The 15,019-nt window shown below is 39.1% G+C and overlaps 1 protein-coding gene across 4 annotated transcripts in view; it reads right to left on the bottom strand.

Annotated features, from left to right (window-relative positions):
• The window catches only part of UBE2Q2 (ubiquitin conjugating enzyme E2 Q2), a 46,477-nt gene that overhangs the window by 7,775 nt on the left and 23,683 nt on the right, over positions 1-15,019 (bottom strand). For 3 of the 4 annotated variants that reach the window (XM_053988216.1, XM_053988214.1, XM_053988217.1), the window contains 5 exons: positions 14,068-14,124; positions 13,780-13,866; positions 11,918-12,058; positions 5,595-5,679; positions 780-840 (listed from right to left, as the gene is read on the bottom strand). In XM_053988216.1, coding sequence (XP_053844191.1) covers positions 780-840; positions 5,595-5,679; positions 11,918-12,058; positions 13,780-13,866; positions 14,068-14,124 — 431 coding nt within the window. The remainder of the gene's footprint in view (positions 1-779; positions 841-5,594; positions 5,680-11,917; positions 12,059-13,779; positions 13,867-14,067; positions 14,125-15,019) is intronic. The other variant, XM_053988215.1, reaches the window with a different exon arrangement.

The raw sequence follows: 15,019 nt of genomic DNA, 5'->3' as shown, positions 1-15,019 counted from the left end.
TCTGTCCTTATCCTTATTCCCCAGGACATCCCTGAACCCATGGGAGCTCTTTCATCCGCTGCCACATGCAGCAGCCACCCAGACCAGTTTGGGTAGGCTCTTCCTTTCTTTAGGGTACTGTATAGGGATGCCAGCAGATGATCCTGTTACCAGGAATAATTTCACTCTAACACCTCTAGGATTAGAGTTACTGGACTGCAGATGTAACAAGGTGAGAGTTATGTACTGCTTTTCACTTGGTATACTAGGTGATGACAGAAGACAAGGTACATATAATTATATAATTCATGTTTATGTGATACCTAAAAGTTTCAGTCCTATGTGTCTGTTTAACTGTAGAAATAAACAACTAATGACACTCAGTTCTGTTCTTGCCTACATCTTAAGTGCAACTAGAAGCTGGATTTTCCTGTAATTCAAAACAAATAAAAATAAAATCAATGCAAAAGTTCTTGAAAAGAATTTTCATAATTTAAGGATGCATATTTTGGAGCAGTTTTAGAATTGAACAGTAATAACAGTTAATGCAATACACATAGTGTTGGCAGGGAAAAGCAGGTCTGTCTTTTTGCCAGCTCAATTACTACTCTTCCATTTCTACACATTTCTATGTATCAGAATCACAGCCACTATTTAGTGGCTACAATTACCATTACTGCTACTACTACTGTAACACACTATTTTATATGCTATGGCTAGAGATACTCATTTATCAAGAGAATCTCTCCAGCAATAATAAAACAGATTGTTCGGAACACGTAAAAACTTTATTAACTTACTTGAGAAGCTTAACATGCCATTCATACAAGCTGTCATTTACCAGTTCCACTGAATATATCCCTGTAGAAATATTAGATGGAATTAATTATGCACTAAGTGTAGATAGAGAACTTAGCAAAACCATTCTTTGCTTTAAATTTGAATGCTGTAAGCAGGTGTAAGCAATGGGTAGGACACTGATGCTGAGGCACGTCCTTCCTCCAATAGCAGATGCACTTCTGAGGAGCTACAAGGAAAAAGTGTTTTCACTTCTATTAAAAAAGTCCACATTAATCAATTTTTTTTCTGATACTTAACCATTTCACCTTCAAACCTTCCACAACAATAACTCCAGTTTGCTTATTACTCACTGTATTTTACACCCAGTACACTACCAATGTGTTTTTAAAACACTTCACCACACAGTGTGAACGTGCAGCATTGTGTTTCACAGGTTCTCATCAGTACAGGCAGACCAGGAGAGCACACAGGACAGTGTATGCAGCAGAAACCCGACAAAAAGGAGATACAGCAGTGGATTAAGCACATTCCCAAAAGCTGACTGAGGAAGCCAGAAAGATGCATCTGAAGAATGGTCTGTGGGAGCCAGCTGGTGACTTCCAGTGGCCTTATTGTTTTAAGCATGTTAAACAACAGTTGTGCAATTGACTCCCAGGAAGGACGGAAATTATCTGCCATCTTATATATTCAAGGCTTCCTCTCTGCATAAATTCACAAGCAGCTCTGGAAAAAGCAATAAATCTTTAACCAGCCAACAAGATTTAGAGCATGGTATCAGTCAGTCATGTACAGAAGTTAAACCTCCTCTTTCACAGAATATTCATGCATATAGACTAACCCACTATTATTAAACTCATTACCTGGCCTAATATTTAACAGCATCTTTGTTGCTGACTCATTATTTGGAAGCCATATACAAATCAGGAACCTGCCTAGGATTTCAGAAGGCAATACAACCACCACCAGATTGCAGTCACCACATTCTCCCCAAGGAATAGGGAGTATTAATTTCTGAATTTTATTATTCTAGCATAAAAATAATCTTACAGTTGAAGCTTCTAAGCATTAGTACTAGGAGTACAGATGACATTTCTAGCTGTCCAGACACCATTATTTCTAAAGCATTTCAAAACTTGGCACACAAGTTAAAGCACCCATGCTTGGTTCTCCTGAGCGCAGCTAACAAGTGGGTACTGCAGCCAAGAGCACAATTTCTAATTTTCCTATGTCTAGAATAACAACGTAGGCCTGAACACATACTCACTGTGCTATCCATGCCCTTTTTAATCAGCAGTTACTTCAAAGACATGACATCTCTGTTTGAGGAGCAACCAAAGGAACTATTAAGGCCTTTTTCCAATTCCCCAGATCCAAGGACACTATTTTCTGAACTGACCTTAGTGCAAGTCACAAACTGTAAGAATTTCAATTTGCACTGCTCTGATGTAACAACTAAAGAGGTGACATTCAGAACTCTGCTCATTGTCAACTCCCATTAATGACAAATCTATTCCATTGTTGTATCCAGAATATTTTCTTCCACCTGTGTCCAAGTGGGAGCAAAGAATTCTTATTACAGACAAGGCAGTAAGTGACAGTAAGGCTCCTGATACCATGCTAAACAATGCAAGATCACAAGAGAACTTCCATCCCTTTGTTCACTCACTAAGCCTTCAGCCCCAGTCCTGCACTCCTTCCATCATCCTGAGCCTCCTGCTCTTAGCCACAGTTCCTGTCCCAGTCCAACTCCCAGGCCCAGACACTTTGCCAGCTTCCCCAACAGGAAGAGCTGTAGCCCAAAGAGTTGTACTGCATCTGAGCCAGAAGCTGCAGGAGGGTTCTTCAGAGAGACAGGCTCAGCTCAGGACTTAACACCAGTGCAAGAACCTCCAGCAGCCTCTCAAGCAGCCACGTTTTGAGCCAAACAGCATCTGTGTCTCCTCGTGAGCAGCAGCAAGGGGGCTCCATGTCTTCCTACTGAAGCTACTTCACACCATCCAAAGCTGAGCAAGGGTTGTCTGGGGTTTTCTGAATAATCAGGTGGTGTTATTTGGAAGTAATTTATGTGCTTTTTTTGTAATTTTGACAGAGAGAGGAAAAAGGTTCCTGTCAAAAAGAATTTAACTTACTAACAGTAGTTTTTGAGAAGTCCTTAATTTAGAAAGGGAATCAAGGTAGGTTCCTCTTGCTTAAATACAAGGTGGAGTGGAGTTTTTATTACTCAAAGGTGATAAAGTAAAAGAGGTGATCAAGTAAAAAGAAACCACAGAACAATGAAGCAAGCAAAAAAGAAATTGAAATGTAGAAAGAAAAGCAATTCCTTTCAATACAGAGGCAACATCTTACTTAGGGCAACATTACTATATCAAAATCCCACACAGTCTTTGGATAAAAACAGGGAATTGCAGTCTATATGAACTATATCTGAATAAAACAGATGCTAAAGATATGAACAGAAAAAAATTCATTTAATATCCCCAAATTCTTTGTTTCTTGCCCTCCTTTCCCAGTCCCTTAAATTACATTAAGTCTTTTGTGACTCTCCAATTTGATATGTGGAAATTAGATAATCTTGCTTTACAGGACTTGTGGCCCCCATTATCTGTACAGGCTAATGAAACTAATTCACAACAGAGTATCTTAATTTGGTGGAGTGTTTTTTGCTCCTGTCAGCTCATAAGAAAATTATTTTCTGTTTCTTTAGGGGCAATTCTTCCCCTAGATTTCCCAGGTAGATAAGCAACTTTGCTGTTGAGAGCAAGTTTGTAATCTTTTGCTTGAACTCCAGCAGCACTGCTTCATTTGATAAAGGAAATTAATTTTAAAATAGATACTACCTTGAATGCACAGCTACAGTTGAAGCCACTGTCTTTTAATATTGCTTTTTTATAAAATAGTCCAAGAGAAAAGAAAAAAAAATTAAAATACTATTGCTACAAGTATTATTCACTTCCGAACACCCAGTGTTGTTCTACAGGCAGTCCTAAAAACATATAACCTCATGAAAACTAAATAAAGTGATCCTTACCCAACTAAAAATCAGCCTTAGCCTTTCTGGCTTGTCTTACAAAGAAATGAAAACCGTTAAATTACCTTGCAATAGTTACAAGAACCTGGAAGTTTCACAATGGTTCCCTTTGTGCATTAGTAGGAAGAAATTCAATTTAGGGTAAAATGGACCATGGGGCAAATACTCTTAACAAAAATGACATTAAAAAAACCAATTACCACAGCCTGTGCTCGTGGTGACAGTTACCTAACAAAAGGCAGAACTAGGCTATGAAAGCAGGATTTTTGTGCAGAGGAAAAGAAACAAGAACATAAATTCGCTCAACGTCGAAGAATAAAAGAAGCCATAAGGAATGAATCCAGGTAAGTTTTATAACAAACAGCATCAATTTACTGGCAAAATATAATAACTGTGTCACTTAGGACGGTGTTTCAAAGCAGAATTGCCAGCATCATTGTAGTGTCAACCTCCACTTGACACTACTTCATTACCATGTTTTAGAGATCAACATGAGGCATCCATCCAGGTGCAGTGTTTTTACATATTTCCAAAGTCATAAGCTCTAAGTTACTGCACTCACCCTTTAGAACACCCACTTTCTGTAAAGTTTAGCAAGATTTGCTCTTCCTCATAATTTAGAGTTTGCTTTCCTACATTCAAGATCAGTCTTTTGCAACTTGTTAGGACTTTTTATCTAAAGCCAAGAAATGGCATTATTAGAGAGCCTAAACCCTCCCCTCAAACCACAGCTAGCCAGGGGCCCCTGGCTGACTCCAGTGGCACCAGCACATGACTGAGCACCCCAGAGCACTTTACAGTCTGGTTTGTCAAAGCCAGCCTTAGCTCTGGTCACCTAAACAAACCCTGAAGGTCAAAACCAGGCAGTAAAGCATCCCCCGTGACTGCACACAGATCTGCTTCCAGCTCTGCCCTAGAGCCACTAATCCTTTCCTCCCTGGATAGGGGGTGACTGGGGCACACTGGCAAGCACTCAGCTGCCACAAAGCTAAAAGAAGGAGGCTGCAACAGATCAACACTAGGTCACCTCATCAAATCTATACCCCAGGCATTTTACCACTGTCCCCAGCACTTCCATACATGAAACAATTGACCTAAAAGTTAAATATGACAAACCAAAACAGGAACCTATCGTGTCTTCACCTCTGTTCTTTTACACGTGATTAAAATGGCATCGTCAAGTGAGGTTTAAGTCCACTAGAAATAAATATAGGCAGGACTCCAGAAAAGTGAAAGCATATTTAAGTTTATACTCTCTAATTAGGTATTCCTCCTGTTCCCACCCTGGCCTGCAGCAGGGTCTGACACCTGGCTGCAGTGATGGAGTGGTCTGTTTGGCAGACCTAGAGGAATACAGCTTGCCCAAAATCTGTGTAATTTCTATTTTTCATATGGTAACACTCAGATGATTCAACATGCTGAATCCTTTGCTGAGCTACTTTAGCTACAGCTCCTACAAGGAATAAATGAAACAGCCTCCACTACCTCAAGATAATCACTGGTCATTAGTCAAAATAATTTAAAATACAAGCTTGTTTTCCACTGTAATTCACATCATTACTGCAAGGAATATATGTTCTGACTTTCCTCCACAAATAAACTACTTTATGTAATAAAAGTATATATAATGTATATATAATGTATCTATGTATTTTTACATATGTGCACACACAAACATGCACGTATATACAAACACAGGACAACAAAACACAGAAGTTAGCAGCAAGTATTTCCCAAGAGGATTCATTTAAAGTATCTTTTAAAAAGGGAAATCTGAGGCATTTACCTGTTTTATAACTCTGTGATCTATATATATCCCTGAGTTCTTTCATAAGTCGATCTGAAGCCTGAACTGACCCAGAGACTGCACCCTGAAATAAACAAAAAATACTCCAAATAAGTGAAAAGTAATATTTACAAACAGCTTTACATTACTAACTAGAATGTATTAACAATATATTTATTTCTGTATGAGAGTTAGGTTTCTGAAAAGTTAAATATTCTAGTGAGCAAAGTCTACTCCAAAGAAACAAGGCCCTCCCTCTAAAGAACATTAATATATACTATTAAATACTATAGGTGATACAAACTTTTAATCAAGGTAGAAGGTATTTTTCTGTAAAGGACCTAAATCTTTGGCACTTTAATTTCCAAGATGGATGCACAGTAGATCTCAGAGTGAACTACTTAATTTTACATTCTGCTTTTACATACTGGGAAGAAAAGTAAACCTAATCCTAAGAGCAAGCTTCTACACATAAGGTTTTATTGCTTTCTCAGAGGTATATTTTTATTTGGTCATTGAAAAAGGTACAGGAGTTGCTAAGTATCCACTCTAGAACAGCAGCTTCCAGAGGAATAAGAGCAAGCACTGAATTTAAGAAATGTGGAACAAAAGCAATATTTATTGAAATTGAGTGGAAAAAAAACCAACACCTACACAGAGGAAGACAAAGCTATGTAAACCTTAAAATACAAAATATTTCTTGTGACTTATCATAGTTCTTGTGATTTATGCAACTACGGCAAAACCTCTTCTGTTCTTTTAGAGCTTAGTTCTGTACTGCTCAGCATCTCCAAGTGAGAGAAAACTCAAAACAATTTTCTTATATGTTATGTGATTACTCTGCTTATATATCCCACCCAAAATACCACTTTAGGTTCAAGTTACCACCCCAAACCCTGACCCTGTGACACTTGGGCTTTCACCACCAGTCTGTTTCCTAAAGGTAGATTATTCCACTGGACCTTTGCAGTTCCCTTCTGCTCCCGTCTTCAGTCACTGCCACTGAAATACAGGCTAACATACGGAGCTCATAAGCATAGCTGGGGGGAGAAACCATGACCAAAAATAGAACTGCCCCTCTACCAAATAAAAAAGACCCACCTAGGAGAATTCAGCCTTTCTGCATCAAGTACTGAATAAGTAAGTTGATGAGGCTGCTTTTTTACTTCATCTAAAAATTCAAGGATTCTCATTTCTTCACTTTCCTTCCAGACACTATGAACACCTATAAACATATCCCTTTTCGACAGAAGTGTCATATTTGGAAGAATATGAAGCAGCTGTGACCATTACCTAATACCCAAAACATCCTCCCTGTTTGCCTGAAGTCCACAGTGATGTTTTATATTCTACAAGGTCTTAATTGTAGGACCAAATTACTTCTTAATAAAAATTAAGTATCAGTAAGAGTTACTTGATGGTAAAGCCTCCACATAGTCCTCTGTCTTCTCTGTCCAGTAGTATCAAACAATACACACAGCTTCACACTAGAATCTGTAGACTTTTCTTTTAAGGCTATTCATTTTCATACACCTTGGGATTTAATTATGCAGATTTCTGAAATTCCACTAGTTTTTCTTAACAGACCGGTATGAAGGATGAACCTTGTAATTAAACATGCAAATAACAGGCAACTCCTTTCATCTGATTAAACAAAAGCCACATACAAACAAGGCTTCAGATAAGTAATTTCTCCATTTACTATGCCCCTCTCTATAGAGCAATATCAGACAAAGAAGGGAATTCTCAAACACCAAGTACATGAAATTTTAGGGAAAAAGGTTGTTTATATGCAATATCTGCATATTACTACTATTTATGCCCACTATTAACAGATTAGCTGAAAAAGGAAGCATTGCACTTAACCAGTTAACACAGCAGTGTTAATCACCATCCTTTGTAGAGTTGCTGTGCTTTGTGAGCATTAACATTGAGACTCATGATATGTTGAGTCTGGAGGAAAGACATTTCATAGACAAGTTTCAAGACTTTGGTTTTCTTCTGAGTACAGTTGTGCAGATCCTTGCCCCTTCCACTGTATTTCTTACTAAAAGAAGGAATTTTCATACACTTCCCACAGATTGTCAACCTCTAAAGATAGACAATTTAAGAACAAGTTACATGGTCAAAGACATCCTGTGGAAAACTACCTCTCTCATTGCATCTCTATTGCCATCCAATTAAACTACTGAATTTCTATACATAATATTGGAAGTTCATCTTGGCAAATGAAAATTTAAGTATCTTCTCTATTGGAGACATTTAAAAACCAAAGCGTAACACACCCACATCCCCCTGACTTCCACTATAACTGCTGACAAATGAGGTGGTACTAAAGGAGTTAGTTGTAGCATGTGTAAACAAGCCTCAACACACTTTGTCTTTGTCTTCACCCTTTTTCCCTCAGGAGTTTCTGGTTGGGCTGCTCACTCCTTATATAGCAGCATTAAATATAGTTACACTTGCTACTCTAAAGAATCAATGGACTGTAAACCAGTAATCTACAATCAGGAGAAAGAGGATAGCAAGCTTAAGTTAAGACGTTTAGCACAGGGGCTAATTTTATGTGCTCTGAACTACCCTTGGAGGAACTTGAAGAGGAAGGTAACAGCTAAACCTGATGGTAAGCCTAATGCCAAACACCACTGCTCTGAAGCACCTCTTCATTCTGGTGCCACTTGTGGGTTTTGGAGCCACTGTAAAGTGTAGTTTAGAAGAGAGCACAACTTGCATCCTGCACGATACAGAGCACTGAGGCCAGTTTTAACTACAGTGATACTAAAATTAAAAACTTTTTCCATAACTCACTACACACAAGTTATAATTTCAAATACTGAACTCAGATATAAATAACAGTATCCTTCTGGAAAAGTGGGACTTGACACTCCAAGGGAGATAAAGTTCCCATTTCTCAAATTGTGACAGTAAGATTTATAGTTGCAACTGCCTCAGACATTAAGTGGTCAATCATGGGATCTGATGGGTATCTGTCATGTGGGGCTGATGCCAAGAGCAGAAAGGCAAAGCCATTTCATCTGAAGTAACTAAATGAGCTGCAGGACCAGACCCAAAAGACTTTTTGTGCCTATTTGATTACTTATTAGGAAAAAAAGTCTCAATCGTCCCGTCCTGTACTAGCATGTGTTGTAGCTCTCCAGAACAACGAGCAGGTAAGCTGGAGAAATCACTGCTACAGGAGGCAAACATCTATGTTGACAACGTGCCAGTTGCTGAGAGCTGCACATAACAGAAATACCTGATCCAGGAATTCTCACAGCCAAAACTGTTGGACATGAAAAATATTCACGAGATGCACCACTACAAGCCTGTCTTGTTCTCAAACTCTTCCCCCCAAGGACGAGCCACTGTTGGAAACATGAAACTTGTGGTGCAGTTGGACCAGCACTTGCCATTGCCCTGCTGTGCTAAGGCCACAGAGACATCAAGGGTTTCTTTTCCCCTTCCAGCCCTCAAAATGCACCCACAGCCTGCTCTCCTCCCCAAGTTATAGGGGATAGGAGATGCAGTTCACTGCAGATTTTTATGCAAAGATCTGATAAGATCTGTTTTCTGTCTGATCGGAAAAATACTGTGAACACAACAGAACACTACAGGAAACCTCTTCACTCAATGAATTTTAGAAGACTTAGCCACAAGACCAAAAATCACCTGCTGAAACAAAACATGAAAACTCCTCCAAGATCATGAACTGAATTCTAAAATAACCCAAAAAGAGCTAAAGAACATAAGTTCCATTTGTTACTGAACTTTCTCCATATTTGTGCAGAAGCACAATCATTCCTAGAAGTTAAAGTAGTTTCATACTTCCTTCAAGGATTAATCTAAAAATAGAAATGACACCCTAGATTTCATAAAATCTTAAGATGAAAGTAGAGACATTGGAGACTTCTGAAGGGAAGTGCTTAAACTCCTCAGTATGAAACAGGAAAAGCTAATAGCATTATCTAAATAAGAAAGGCATTAATCTCTGAAATGACTATGTGGGGAGAGACCTCTGAAAAGCAAGCAGCAGCAAGTTGTTAAATATTTGAAGTTAATGATTCCAGTTCAAAGACCTATTTTAACTACAGGAAAGCAAGTGGTTGTTTAAAGTTATTACAATGTTAAGAGGAGGATTAATTCTTGCTCCAAGTTTCATACTGTACCAAAAGCCAAATTTATTTCCTGATGCCAACAAGAAGAATGGGATTAAGGATACTGCCAAGGACAGAACTCATTTACAAAATTAGTAAATACACATTCTTAACTTGTACAGCACGCATAAACCCTAAAAACTCTTGTGACAACATCTTGAGAAGCAGAAAAATGTCTGCAACCTATCAGGAATAAATGACAATGAGAGTGCATGCACTGCTTTCCCATGAACAAGCCTTGAGCATGATCTGTAACTCCAGCCTGCACTGCAGCCAAGGGCAGAGAGGACAGCCCATGGACGTGGGCCAAAGAATATGGAAAGGAACTGAAAAGTCTTCTGGCTGCACTGGGCACCAGTCAAAGCCCTGTATTATGCTGCACATTCCCTTTTCCAACAAGCAGCATGTCAATGGCACGAGTTTGTTTTACTGGCCTCTGCTGAGGAAACAAAGTCTCCCAAAGGGCTAAAAAACCAGACTAGTTTAGCCACAGCATTTAGGTTTGTCAAACTCAGAGTGTTCTCCAAGAAACCCAGTTGTGAGGGCTGTACAGATTTAAATTTTGTTTTGTGTTGGGACACTCAAACAACTGCTCTTAGAGCATGGTTAAATTCTATCAGAAGCCCCCTGTTCAGGCAGCATGGAGGACCAATAAAGTGCAGCTGGGCTAGCTCTTTCCTAGGTCAGTAACACAGCTAAAGCTTTTGGTTCTCTAGCACCTAGGAGTAAACCCTCACAAGTCCTTGAAGAAATTATTTCAGCAGCACAGCTATTTCTGGTGACCCACAAAAATACCACAGTTCCTCGGCAGCAGTTGAATACCCTGTTCCCTGCACTCAGCTGACCTTGTTTATGCACCAGCATCAACCAGAGTGTCCTGGCATGAGGAACAGCTATTATGTAAGTTGAATCTGCTGTTGTCAAACAGAAAACCAGCAGTGTTCATTTCAGCTCCACTAAATGTGGAGAGAAAGACCAAAAGGAAAGGCAGTATTTGCCAAATAGGAGAAAAGAATAGATAGCAAAAGAAAATCTGCAGTTTTAAGAGGCTTGCTGCACCAAGGAAGAATGCTGACACTACACAAATCTTTTTTTCTGTTCTACCAAATTTTAGATGATTGTAAAGGAGGCCATGCCTTTCAGGCTGCAAGAGGATATATTTTCTTTAACAATAAAAAGATTCCTTACTATTAGGAGTTTGAGTTATACACACAGAAACACACAAAACCTCACTAGGCATCTTCTCAAACTGTGAATATTCAAGTTGAAACAAAACCAGTAAGTGACTCTTGTGCTTATGGTTAGTCAAGTCTCAAAACCAGACTTGACTATACAGCCAAAGCAGTTTGGGACCTTATGTTTACCTGCTTTTAAACCCTGAAATGCAAATCAGGTTTAGGTGTTAAAATTTTAAAATCCTTTGGATGAAGCAGATCATAAACAGAAGTATTAAATTTCATGTTTTATACATTTTAAGCCTCTATGAAACAAAAGCTTTGATTTCTTTGGGAGTCAGGGTAAATAAAATTAAGGTTGTATGACATCATCACAGCCTGCTACATGCACCTCTGAGAAGCAGAAGCCTCTCTGGAACCTGGCACTTGGGACAGAATGTTTCTAAACCTCTGGACAACAACCACTTTTTCTACAACTGCCTGCTGGTAAGATCACTCAGAAAACTGACAACAAACCTGCAGTGCTGCTGAAAGCCCCTTACTTTATGCATGGCAATAAAAAAACTGCACAACAATCCACCACCCTTCAGTAATTTCCAGGTGGCACAGCTATTACTGAAAAATAAACTCATGCATAAAATGGATTTAAAGCACAGGTTTGCCAAGTATTTTAAGTCACCCGTGACTTTTAACACGGGCAGCTTTAATTTTGGCTTTAGATTTTTTACTTTAATAAGTGTTCAGCAACAAAAGTCAAGCTTACAGCCTAGACTGTATTCTGCTGATTTTGCAAGGAGAGCTAATGTTTGTAACAAAGGCACCAAGCAAGAGATAAGAGGGACAACCACATGGGTACCTCTGGAGATGAGCAGTTAAACAGTCAGCTACAGGTTAATTTATGTCTAGGTGCATAGCAGTGGGCTTTCTTTGCTGAAAACCATCTCTATATTAAAGTCAGAAGTATTGCAAAAAAAGCATGGAATCATTAACTCACATTTAAGTGATCTTGCCTTTGATTTTTTCTGATTTTTTCTAAGATTGCAAGGTTCTCTTTTTCAATGCCTTCATCCTCAGATTTCTTCCCATCAACTGGTTCCTCCTCCTTCATATCATAGTGATCCAGATCTTCAATGTCCTACAGGAGAGAGAGAAGTTAATTGTAAATACCTGTCCTGTGCTCTTCATTCAATGAAGCTCTCTCCAAAGGCATGTGGGATACAGTCACATACCACACACCACTATGTGTGATGGTTGGATGCCATTTCTCTTTTGTTCTAACTTCACCCTCAGCCAACATAACCACTGGAAGTATAGGGAACCCCCATTATACAAATGAAACCCAAATTCACAGCATTTCTGGTCACAGAAACAAGAAGATAGTATTGAAGAAGAAGAGAATTAGCCCACTGAAGTAGGCAGCAAATTGGACAAGAGAATCCAAAAGTACCCCAAGTTAGGGTGGCTCCAAGTTGTTTCTAAAAGCAGACTCTTTTGCAATTAGAATCCTAGTTATACTACACTTCTCACAAGTAGTGATTAACATATTTGGGAGGGCTACAGCAACCCTTCAAGAAAGTTAAATATTAGAATACTATGTGTACTTTATTCAAGGTTAGCATTTCAGCTAAAGATTAGATGCCGTAATTTTGGAATCAGGACATAAGACAAAATTCTGTGGTCAAGCATTCTGATCACCCAAGCCAACACTTTGGTTCTATGTTCTAGACCAAGGCACTAAAACCCCTCCAACTCTGTATCCTGAGATGGGCTTATCTTTGTGGCAGAGAAGCACTCTGAGCTTCAGACAATTGCCTGAAGGGGATTCAAATGCTGGCTGCAGAGAGGAGGGCAAGCATGTAGATACTTTGACACGAAGGAGGAAGCATTGCAGCAGCCACACCAGCAAGCTTTGGTGACACAACTACCAGATATACTCCATGTGCAGAGCTCTGCCACGCCTGGGGGTGCTCTCCATGCACCAGCTGTTTGCACGGCAGGAAAACCCAAATGCAAGGATGCTCTGTGTAACAAGAAATACACCTGGTGCATTTGACAACACTGTCTTCAGCTGTAACAGACTTTAGACTGAGTATTCTTCAAAATGCTCATGTTTCTCCAGTGATAGAGCTGAGGAATTGTAAACTGCTTCTCCATTTAAACTGGGACTAGATCACAGGTTGCAGATATCGCTGCCACGCACAGTGCCCCCTGACAGCTGATAAATAATGGCAGACCATTTCTTTTTTGTACTAAGTAACCCAAACAGAATGCAAAAGGCTACTTTAGCAGTCTGCAAGCAACCAGTGCCTTGTGCCAGCAGGATACCACCTTTACAGAAAAACAGGCTCCAGCAAACATAGTCTGGATTAGGCTAAATACGGCATAAGAAAGGCTGCTACTAATTAATTTAAGAACTTGGTAACATTTAGGTCTTTTCTATAGGAAGATCATTTGTTCAGAGAGCGTTGTTCATTCTTACTACACCTTAATTAAAAATCCAAATTTGAAATAACCAGAACAGTTCTACTATAATAAGGCAGTCTATAGTGTAGAAAGCAAGCATCTTGGAGCTATTCTAACGTGTAGCAGAAGCAAGCAAAAAGGGTGATTCTTACAACTAAAAAGCTCATTAAAGAGAGCACCATGTTGCCAGACATGGACATAACAGTTTAGTGCGTCTGTTTCGATGTTCTTCCAGACCCTTCAATTTATTACAGTCAAAAACTACCTCACCCATTTAATGAGTCAAACTGATTTACTCTTAGCAACTCTGCTTCAATTTGGGAGGCACTTCCAACTGTATCAGAGCCAGTTCACATGCTGCTTGAAATAGGAGTGAACAATGTAAAAACTTACTGATTTGGCACACAATGTTATGTATTGTTTGACTAAAGCACAAACAGATGTCCAATTCTCTGTATCCAAGTACCTCACAGCTGAGATCTAGGTTTAAGAAGAAAATTTCACTAGTTTTCTGGTTGAAGGGAAAGCTGACATTAAGGTAAACATCCAAATTTTAATTATCTTTTCTGTTGAACTCCAGGGAGGTTACATTTTACAGTTTGGTTTAATTATTAGCCAGACATTAGAGCAAAATGCCAAAATTCTACTAGATTAGGACAACAATCTCATATATAGACATACTTCACCCATATCATCTTCTTCCTCCTCCTCTGATGTAACTTCTTCTGTTGTTCCATTCTGCAATACAACAATGAAAGTTCTGCATAAGTTCTGCATATGCTTCCTGCTTTCAAAATCAGCAAGTCTACTCTCCAAGAGAAGCAGCAAATGAAAAAGTTACATGTCAGACTTCAGTCCTTTGCAGATAAGGGTAAGATGCATAAAGATGCTTTCCTGGAATATGACAGTGAATAAATGTTTTCACTAAGCAAAAATAAATAGCATGTCTCAATTAATTCCAATTAAGTTGTAAATAGAAACTTTAAATTCAGATAAGGAACATCCTATTCTGAGACAGTGAAAAAGGCAACAAACACATCAAGTGGGTTACAACCCACCATCCCTTAACCATGAAATCAGATCATGGCTCTGACTAGAATCCATCTACATGCTACATCCCTAGAAAGAAAAAACTGAATGAACTTTAGACATCTAGAACTTAACAGATTCCTTTTCTCACTACCTGGAACTCCCATGCAGCCGCTGGTATCATCATGTAGCCATTGCTATTAGCCTATTGGAGGAAATATCAAAACAATACACTGAATATAACTTTCAGGATACCACTCCAAGCTCAGGATGTTTGAGCTGCAGAAATACTCAGGAGCATTCTGATATGCTTTTCCTCTGCTCACTCTTCCTTTGGCAAAGAAGGAATGACACTGCTCTAGACAATATATGGGACCAGATGAATCTTTGGTCAGAGTTAGGCCTTCTTATTTCACTTGAAAATGTCTGACATTTCTGGCCAAGAAACCTTTCATGAGTTTGTTTTTGAGTTACAGAGCACATGAGACCCTTCACAAAGCTACACCCTAATAGCACAGCCCACTGCCTTACAGCTGCACTGCTGAGTGGGTGGCTCAGAGAAAAGACCTATAGGATTACAGTTTGGCATGCCACCAAAAATTAA

The sequence above is a fragment of the Vidua macroura genome, chromosome 12 (assembly GCF_024509145.1).
Source record: "Vidua macroura isolate BioBank_ID:100142 chromosome 12, ASM2450914v1, whole genome shotgun sequence".
Taxonomy (NCBI): domain Eukaryota; kingdom Metazoa; phylum Chordata; class Aves; order Passeriformes; family Viduidae; genus Vidua; species Vidua macroura.
The sequence above is the reverse complement of the archived record's forward strand: the minus strand, read 5'-3'. Positions and strand labels throughout refer to the sequence as shown.